Here is a 9982-nt window from a genome sequence, read left to right as displayed (position 1 = left end):
CTGTGCCAGTATGTATTAGTTTTACACTTTCTAAAGTTGAATCTTAGTGATAGTCATACACAATGCCATTAATATTTCTTTTAGTGCATATTAACAGGGTCCAATAATTAATGTCAATAATAGCCAGAGTTTTTTGCCTTGTGTTATTGCCCTTTTAATAACACTTTTTATGTGATGGATGGTTGCCCAACCATGCATGACATCATTTAGGTGTAATGTGAGTGAATGTTCCAGAAAACTAGTTAACGAATGCACATTTTCTCATTAGTAAAGCAGAATCCGATTCACTGCATAGAACAGGAGGCCTGTTTGGTTCTCTGTTCAACTTTTCTTTTACTGCAGACACATTGCAGTCCGTGTGATCCCAAGATGGCATCAAACAGTCAGTCCTGATTAGTGCTTTTAATGCCAAACTTGGTTCCTGGTATGTGGGAACGCATCAATGACTGCCAATCACCACTGAATATCAGAATTTAGTATCTGAGAGGGCGGCTGCGTGCTGATCTTGTACTGAGTGTGGAGGCATTGCTGCGCATGTGGCGAGTCGTGGCCGTCCAGCCAGTCCTGGTAGAGGCGCTGGACCTCTGGGTTGGTGTCAGGCAGACGGACAGGCAAGCTGCTATAGTGCTCTTCCATTTGCTGGACCAGCGTTCGGTCAGGACGACCTCCCTCTCCCTCAGCTTGTCCTCGCCCACTTAAACAGCCTGAAGGTCAAAGAGAAGGAGAGATGAGGAAAGGAAGTGTACTTTTACTGTCAAAGAAGAAATGTATTTATTCATGTTTTATCACCATATCAACAACAATGGCTATATTCATGGCAACATTCACAGTATCATTTCAATACATTTACAATAATTTACATAATTCATGAATTACAAACATTTTCTTTAGAGTCAAAGAAACATTTATAAATTTACAAATTTATCGTTAACTTGTTATAATATCATTTTACATTTAATATCACAAATGTATTCATATCTAATGGGTTTTGAGCTATTTTTTGCTCATAAAAAAAAAAAATATATATATATTTAGCCACTAAAATAGTAGTGCAAAACAAGAAAAAACATTTACATTAAAGTATGATAAATTATTTATATGTGATAAATTACAGCAAATTACATTAGAAAATATATTCAAATGGTGAAGTTATTTTAAACTGTAATTAATATATATATATATATATATATATATATAATATTTGCATTTAAAATAACTGCTTTCTATTTGAATATATTTTAAAATGTAATTTTTTCCTATTATCAAAGCTGAATGTTTAGCATTATTACTCCAGTCTTCAGTGTCACATGATCCTTCAGATATAATTCTAATATTCTGATTTGCTGTTCAAGAAACATTTATTATTAATAATACATAATATTATCATTGTCAATATTTAAAACAGCTGAGTAATTATTTTTAGGATACTTTTATGAATAGAAATGATAGAAATTAACACTTTTATTTAGCAAGGATGCCTTAAATTGATCAAAAGTGATGATAAAGACATTTATAATGTTACAAAAGATTTCTATTTCAGATAAATGCTGTTCTTCTGAACTTCAAAGAAACCTGATATTTTCAGCTGTTTTCAAAATAGTAATAATAAATGTTTTTTGAGCAGCAAATCAGAATATTAGAATTATTTCCTAATGATCATATGACTGGAATAATGATGCTAAAAATTCAGCTTTAAAGTCACAGGAAAAAATACATTTAAAAATATATTCAAATAAAAAAAAAAAAACAGTTATTTTAAATAGCAAAATATTTCAACATTTTACTGTTCTTGCTGTACTTTGGATCAAATAAATGCAGGCTTGGCGAGCAGAAGAGACTTCTTTTAGAAAAACATGAAAAATCTTCCTGTTCAAAAAAGTATTGCACACCTCCAGGGCAGGAAAGCACTTCTACTAGCTGGTAGGGCACTTTGCCTTTCCTCATTCTGTGCACTAAAGTCTGAATGTTCCGGAAACCATAAACTGCAGCAAACTGCAGCAGAGTCTCTCCATCACGCTCTAGCGCCACCTCCTGGAAGTCTCGATTCCTAGCAGAAACAAGATAGGGGTTTAGAAAATCAATGAAGGATAATATTTTGATTATTATTTAGCATTGACTATATATTCATAACTTGTACATAATACAGATAACCCATACAGATGATCCATTTACACTCATCAAACACTGACTGGTCTGTTTCTCACCTGAGTGTCTTGTACACAATCTCTTGGACGTCTAGGCCAAACAGCTCTTTGGCTGCATGTTTGAAAATGTGCTCCAGGAAGCCTTCGGATCCACGACCTTCATGTCTGGTCATACCTGGGTCAGTGGTCTCACCAAATCTAAAACAAACACACACATTTCAGGACTGTTTGCCTCTTATTTTCAACAGTATAACAGTTCAGCAAGACTCAGATTGCCTTTTCTTTAATAGGATAAATGCAAAGACCTATGGAATTGTTTATTCTAATTCCAATGTTAATGGTGTTAATTTAACTTACACATGATCCAAAGGAGCAGAGTCCACTTCCTCTACAGTAACTTTGCTTTGTTCCATTAAGTGGAGAATCTCTCCTAAACAAAACCAGCCGTTTAGTGTCATTTCAGGAGTACAAAGATCACAAAAACACCCTTCATGAAACCTGTGCAGTCTGTTTCTACACATTAACATACAATAGACCCTGTGGACCATTTCCAAGAAGGAAAGACAGACAAGGGAAGTATAATATTAGGAGACATGAATCTAATTTGGTCTAAACCTGTTGCTAGTTAATAATTGATCTGAAAAGGTAACAGAAGTATCTCCTCGCAGTCGTACCTGACGTAAGCACACAGTCAACATCTCTGATCTCTAGGATGCTTTTGTAGAATTCCTCTCTTACAGCTTCAAGCTTCTTATCAAAGCAGGGAGCCACCACCACATGGAAAATCTGATCTGGGGTCAGCTTCTGCAAAGACAACACAGATTCAGTGCCTCATTCTGTCACTACTAATAAGAAATGGAACAGTAAGCCCTAGAAAGCTCTCACCTGTTGTCTGGCAAAGAAGTCTTTGACCAAGGAGCCCATGATCTGTTGAGGCGATCTGGCGGTGCAGATGTGTGGTGTGACCAGGCTACCAAGAACACGCTCTGCATAACGAATCCATCCTGCACAAAAACACATTTAATCTTCGTATGTTTACTACATACAGCAACTTGTGACAATAGTAATCTTTTTATCCGACAACACTGAATTGATATTCTCATACCAAAAATACTATTTGTAGTACATATTTTTTTTTACATGTAATTTTTTATTTTACTATTTTTGAGAAAAATAAGTGACCAGCATTCAGAGCTATGAGAAGGTGAAACATAGTGTGAGATCTATTTATATTTGACCAAAATGCAAGCACTGACAATAACTCATAACTATGCACTAATTAAATCATGACAATATTACTGTCTCCAAAGACTATAGAATACCCAAGACAGGTCACTCGTATAGTTTTGAATGGGGAAAAATGCTCAATCGCAGGAAGGCCCGCCTTCTGAATGAAGGAGCCAATTGCTGATCGGTAAAGTCAGCTGCAGCTGCCGTTAGAAGCGTCCCGGTTGCTATAGAAACAGTCAGTGTTCCGAGACGTGCGCTCTGGACGGCGCATGCGCACTGGCTGATCTAGCCTGAATAATAAGCTTTTTATAACGCTATTTGAGCAAAATAAACAACATTTATGACACAGTTGTTATCAGATTTCTTTGGTTATTTCATATATGAAATTTAATCGCTAGCCTAGTAAACCGTTTTGTAGAATTTGATGTTTCCCCATTCAAAGAGATAGGAGTTGCACTTGGATGCCCGAGAGGCATTTCAAAGACTGCCGCCGAGTGACATGACTTGTCTTAAAGGGACTTTGCTGTATCTTGTCCCCATTTATGCTACTACTACTACTAATCAATTCATTGCATCCAAGCGGAATAAAAGTGAATAAAAAAAACTTTTATATAACATAATGTTGCATTTAAGCAAGACACATAGCCCTGGGTTGTTTCAGGAGAACTCACTGAACCAAACATACTGTAAGTCACATTGGATAAACACATCAGCTTAGTGAGGAAATAATTATCATCCATGATGAAAATGAATTAATGGCCACTGAAAGTGAGGAAGTAAGTTGTTAAAAGGGCAGGAAGGGTGTGTAAGGCAACTTACATTCATCTATCTCACAGCTGCAGAATGCTATGGCTATCTAGCACAGTCCCACCCATTCACACACAACCCACATTTACACACTGCACCACATTTGGCTCTTATCTACATTTAGAGACAAAATGTTTGAAAAACACATAAAGGCTTGAGGTTCACACAAAGGTGCTTATTTGTGTTGCAAGACGACGTCAGTTGGCAACCACGTCACCTATAATTTTTTACGAGTTTTACAATGAAATGAAGATCCAATCTGTGCTTGCATTCAAAGCTGAAAGCATAATTACATTACCTAATATAGATTTTATAAAAATGCAATGCGGTGAAAATCTGCAGAGAGATTCTGTATGGACTTACTTTCACATTGCAACTTTGATCCCTTTATAGAAGTATAAGTGCCTTCTGGTGGAATGGGACCTTACAGTGTGTGTTAAGAGATGTAAATGAGCTTAGGTGGTTATCAGGATGGTCTTACCTGGACACGAGGATGTGAACATCGGCATGGCATTAGAATCATGATGTTTACGACGGTAACGCTGAACAAACTCTCTCTGGCTTTCCAAAATGCTAAAACTTGCAGCTACTGTAGTGTCAAAGACATAAAGAACCCCTGCAGAGAGATGAAAGAGGCTTTAAAACAGCATGAAAGAACTCACATACCATTTACCAGGGTAACTGTTGTTAACTTAAACTATTAAAAACATTTGTTAATTGAAATATATCTAAAATTAATAAAAAATGTAAACATTAGATGGAAAAACTGAAACTAAAAATAAAACTTTTTTCCCTTGGCGATTAACTGAAATAAGCTTTAAATACTAAAATTACTAGCTGTAAATAAATAAACTACAACTGAAATGAAAATGAAATTAAAAAAATAAATTGAACGACAAAAAAAAAAAAAAAATCACATAAAATTACTAAACTTAAATGTAAACAGTAAAATATTAAAATGAAACCCAATACAAAATAATAATAAAAACTATAGTAATATATAAAAGATACTGGAATAACACTGATGTGTACAAATATTTAGGACAGTTTTTAGCTTGGTCAGATTGCACATGGCAAATTTTTCCTATAGTATTTGATTAAGGATGTTGGCAAAGTGACAGTGACTTCAAAGCAAATGTGGCGTCCAGACATACCCACACTCTTTAGGAAGCCACAGAGTTTCTTTGCAGCTGCTGGAACATCCAGCTGAAATTTAATAGCAAAAAATGGCAGCGACTGGGGACACACAGACACCACAAGAATTTTGTGCTTCGAAGTGTCACATTTCTGCAAAACACACAAAAACAACAACGTGAGATACATCCACACAGTCCGTCTTTCCAAAGTCTGGCATTTTTCAGGCTTACACTACACTACCTTATTGAGGGCAAGCACACGGTTGATCTCTTCCAGATTTTGCTGAGAGATTCTCTGGCCTTCATCCTCTGATACGCAGCCGTCACAGGACAGACACGCGCTCAACAACACCTGCTGAACTGAGGTAGACTCTTTCACCTGAGGAAAAGCATGGATCAGATTATCAAAACAAATTTGTTCATTCATCCTCCCCCAGACCAAACACATGCAAGACAACAGATGCAAACCACAGTTTATCAGATGAGTGCAACTCAATGAGTGTGTCTGACACATATCATGAATACCTCTCCAGTGGCAACACCTTTCTCCTGCAGAGAGTTTATACCTTCCTCACTCTGTTTCTTGTTGCACTAAGAATTGGAAATAAACAGTGATTAGTGACTAGATAAATAAGGAGAACAGCCTCTGATTCAGACAGAAACCAAAACTCGCACGTATACTATTGCATTTAGGTAAGACATACATCAGTATCAAACTTATTTATTACCTGTTTAGTGCAATTCTCACACTTTTCTTTTTTCCGTCCAATACTGACTTCAGACATTGTATGAGGAGCTCCTGAAATGTTCAGTGCCCTGTGAAAAGATAATAAACCGTCTCTCTGCAGCTTTCTGTATTTATGGAGTATTCTGAATGTTATATGACACCAAAAACAAATATTTAACCTAAAGAGCGGGTTTTAAAATTAAAATACAGTTACTAAAAACCAGTTATTAACCTCAAACATTCACCGAAGCTCAAATTTAAGGGAAATGTGATAATGATATACTCTATTCAGTTTCACCTGATTACTGTTTTGAGGATCTCTCATGCTTTTGTACATAATCACAGGTTAAGTGGTTGGATTACATTCATTTTCTCAACGTGACAGGGTAATAATATCCTCAAAAGCTCCGACTTCGATGTTCTTAGATAACCGTGATATTTAACGTTACTTAACCACCTGTCCCATTACCTAACGTTACCGAGTGTCTGAGTGCTAAAATAAAGCGTAAACTAAACCCAAACAAAAAACAGGCCACTCAACTCACATAAAAATCACATGAAGCCCTTATTGTTCAGGGGGAAGCCCAGGAGACGAAGCAGCAGTCTTTACAGCAGGGAACTTCTCCTAATGACACTTGAAAGCGCGCGAGCTGGTCATCAGAAAACAGCGCACTGCGGTCATATAACACTGATGTTCATCCAGGCCTCCGTTTCATAACTCTGACTAATCCGAATGGGACACATTCGCGGTAGAAAGCTCTCGGCTCGGTTTGACTCCGGTGCATCCGACTCCATTGTCCTTAAACGCTGTCCGATTCGTGAACGAGCCGTCCTTTTGAGTCGAATCTTTTTCATGATTTCGTTGATTCGTTCTCGAGTCACCAACTCACTGAACCAACTCTTTCAGACATGATTCATGATTAGGCGGATTACGGACGTTGACGTTCGACTGGACTCGAATCATGACTGCAACGAAATGAACTGGGACATAATACATTTACAATAATAATCTCCAATCCACAGTTAACACAGTATAATAAAAAATGTGCTTACAGTATGTAATATGCCACACCGGAATGACGTAAAGGTACCTCTGAATTGTTCATTCGGTTCATAGAACCGAACTGTTTGAAAGAACCGATTCGCGAGAATGACTCCTTGCCTGGATGGACACGCATGCGTGAATCAGCAACAACGCTTGCTTTACTGTAAAGACTCATTTTAGTCGTATGTAAGAATATTTTGAGATATTTTAGTTATGCCATATCATATGACATTTTAACACGGGCATTGCATCATTTACTAAAACGCTTTGGATTTATAGACATTTCAAATCTACATAACTGTTAGTGCAGTCTTCAAATAATCACGAGCTTACTATATTCATGCAGATATGTCAGATTATTCGCGAGCCACGGCTCAAGCTTTTTTTGAACTTCGCAATCGTGCAGAAAGGAGGCCGCCTGCCCAATCAGGACCGGAAACCGCTGAGCGGAAGTCAACGTCATTCGAAGGCGGGTTCATGCGTGTTGCACGATCTACACATTTTGTTTCCTTAATCTGTTTTGCTCCAGTTTTCTATTGCAAATTTCCAACTTTTAGATTTGATATATTTTGAAAAGAATTATATTTAATTGTTTAAAAGAGGAACGCGACTTATTAAGGTAAGTATGCTTTCACATGCTGTCAGTTTATGGCAGGGCATCTGTGATCACATTAATGAGGGTGTTGTCCTTGTCCTATTTCAAGAGTATACGAAGCTGCTCAGGTTTAATATGATTATATACAGTATTCTGTTCATAAAACACCTTAAAGGTGAGCAGTATTAAAGGTAAGCTTTCCTTTGTTCAAAGCTGCTGCCAGTATTCTGGCATGTTATGATGAGTACAGTGATGCTACACACATTACTGGAAACCTCCAGCTAGATATTTTATGTGTTCCAAAACATCTGAAATGTATTTACAGATGGGGTATATGGTCGTAGAGAAACACACATCTGATCTTCTGCATCTGAAGAGGTCTCCTGGGATCAGATCCTGGTCCCTCCTTGTTGGTATGAGATCATTTGTAAAGAGAGAATTTGGTGAAGTGTGTAGAAGTGTGTACCACGTGCAACATAAAATATCTTTTAATGTGTTCCTACTTCCTCTTTTCACAGGAATTGCTTCAGTTGGACTAGCGGCAGCCTATTACAGCGCTGGTGAGAAATGTTTCCTGAATGTCTAATAACCCTGGAAGTGAATAAAACAGTAAAAGGAAGTATTTTTGTGATCTGTGTCGCTCACTTTGTCTTTTGTCTTTTGTTGTAGACAGCATATTATGGAAGATGTTCTATGTGACAGGCTGCTTTTTTGTGGCTCTACAGAATATGGAGGAATGGGAGGTGGGAGACATTTACACACACGCCACATCTGTACTGGATGTGCTCAGCTGTCCTAACAATCTGTCTTGTTTTGTCTTTAGGAGGCGGTATTTGATAAATCTAAGAACGAGGTAGAATTAAAGACGTTTAGTCTCTATACCATGATATTGACTATGTGGAAAAGAGGACACGAGAGAGGTGAGTTTTGTGTTATATGTTGCTGTTTATTTTGCACTGTATGACGTGTTGTTTTCTCTGGCTCAGTGGTGTTAGATCTGCGACACCTGCGGGACGTGAGCGTTCAGGAGGAGAGGGTGAGGTATTTGGGGAAGGGTTACCTGTTGGTGCTGCGTCTAGCGACAGGTTTCTCTCACCCTCTTACACAAAGTGCCACGCTGGGCTCACGCAAATAATTAAAAATTAATAAACAATAATTCAATTAAGAAAAGAAGTCCACATAAATATTAAGCAGCAAAGACATTTCTCAACATTCATAATAATAATTATAATAAGAAGAACCATTATTAAAAATTTAACACTAAATCAGTATATTAAAATTATTTAAAATGAAGACTGGAGGATTGGCTGCTGAATAAATAACCATTTAAAATATATTAAAATTGTAACGATAAATAGCAATATAACAAATATATTTGTATATTTAAAAAAATCATTTTTTTATAATAAAATAAGCTCTTTTCAGGGTACTCAAAGATGCTTTACAAGAGATAAAACAGTAAAAGCAATCTAATAAATGAATCACACCAAAGTATTTTTACGCCATTATTTTTTTGCAATGTGACATTATTTTCTTGACAGTTAAGCATATTATTACCATTTTTCTTATATTCAGTGATGTTGAGGCACTTGCTGCACTTCTGAAGCGCTTCTTGGGTCTTGAAGAGTTACAGCGACGTTTGGTGGAAGAAGAGTATCCTGATGATGACGACATTGAAGATCTGGGATTGGGCGATAGCAGTGATTCAAAAGATGAAGATGAACATTAAAAAATCTCAGGGATAGATGGAAAATGGTCTTTATATGAAACAACCAAACATTCCAGTCTTACAAACATCCTGATGACAATCTCAAAGCATTATCTCTTATTGTTGCATTGCATATTCACTTGCATCTTTAAAGAGGCATTACCAGATGACATTCAGTACTCTTGCAAGATTTCTCTGTGTACTTTGCTACGTGTGTAAATAATTTGACAGTTTGTGAATCCCTTTCTTTGGTCGGAGATCAGGTGGTCATGTGCTCTGATGCATGCCCATTTAGATCACACTGTGCCTTTATAGACTGCTTGAATGGTAAACCCTTAGGAGGTTTGTGATTTTAATTTTTTTTTTGTAAATATGTAAATATTATTTTGGATTCTTTTTTACTTTATGAGACTCTTAAGCAAGAAAAATTATATTAAACATAGCAGCTGCTTAAAAATCAATTGTCTTCAAAGGGGATTTTTTTTTTTTTATTGATATGGCCACTTTGTATTAATTAAGGAGTATACTTTGTTACACTTTTCACTTTTGTTTAAAATAAAAGTATTTGATAACATTGGTTCAAACTGGAT

The 9982-nt window shown here is 36.6% G+C and overlaps 2 protein-coding genes across 2 annotated transcripts; one reads left to right on the top strand and one right to left on the bottom strand.

The window, feature by feature from the left end:
- On the bottom strand, positions 1-7027 carry LOC109053166 (nuclear prelamin A recognition factor). The gene is made up of 12 exons (XM_019070585.2): positions 6590-7027; positions 6046-6133; positions 5843-5908; positions 5559-5696; positions 5336-5468; positions 4663-4797; positions 3030-3148; positions 2819-2948; positions 2502-2574; positions 2205-2342; positions 1890-2047; positions 1-704 (listed from the first exon to the last, which is right to left on the bottom strand). Coding segments are annotated over exons 1-12 (1431 nt in total). The 5' UTR covers positions 6592-7027; the 3' UTR covers positions 1-453.
- Positions 7028-7535: 508 nt separating this feature from the next.
- LOC109053167 (cytochrome b-245 chaperone 1 homolog) lies at positions 7536-9969 on the top strand. The gene is made up of 7 exons (XM_042735836.1): positions 7536-7708; positions 8010-8097; positions 8203-8244; positions 8354-8427; positions 8508-8604; positions 8671-8812; positions 9257-9969. The coding sequence occupies exons 2-7, from the start codon at positions 8010-8012 to the stop codon at positions 9411-9413; spliced, it is 600 nt and encodes a 199-aa protein (XP_042591770.1). The 5' UTR covers positions 7536-7708; the 3' UTR covers positions 9414-9969.
- The last annotated feature ends 13 nt before the right edge of the window (positions 9970-9982 follow it).

This window comes from Cyprinus carpio, chromosome B12 (assembly GCF_018340385.1).
Source record: "Cyprinus carpio isolate SPL01 chromosome B12, ASM1834038v1, whole genome shotgun sequence".
Taxonomy (NCBI): domain Eukaryota; kingdom Metazoa; phylum Chordata; class Actinopteri; order Cypriniformes; family Cyprinidae; genus Cyprinus; species Cyprinus carpio.
The sequence above is the reverse complement of the archived record's forward strand: the minus strand, read 5'-3'. Positions and strand labels throughout refer to the sequence as shown.

What these genes read in the sequence shown, in the direction of transcription:
- LOC109053166 (XM_019070585.2), bottom strand. An exon ending in AAGGTGTTGCCACTGGAGAG is followed by an intron (nt 5,697 to 5,842) that starts GTATTCATGATA and finishes GCTTTTCCTCAG; the next exon opens with GTGAAAGAGTCTACCTCAGT. An exon ending in ATTGTGTACAAGACACTCAG is followed by an intron (nt 2,048 to 2,204) that starts GTGAGAAACAGA and finishes TGTTTCTGCTAG; the next exon opens with GAATCGAGACTTCCAGGAGG.
- LOC109053167 (XM_042735836.1), top strand. Translation starts at nt 8,010, where the DNA reads ATGGGGTATATGGTCGTAGAGAAACACACATCTGATCTTCTGCATCTG. An exon ending in ATCCTGGTCCCTCCTTGTTG is followed by an intron (nt 8,098 to 8,202) that starts GTATGAGATCAT and finishes CTCTTTTCACAG; the next exon opens with GAATTGCTTCAGTTGGACTA. An exon ending in GGCAGCCTATTACAGCGCTG is followed by an intron (nt 8,245 to 8,353) that starts GTGAGAAATGTT and finishes CTTTTGTTGTAG; the next exon opens with ACAGCATATTATGGAAGATG.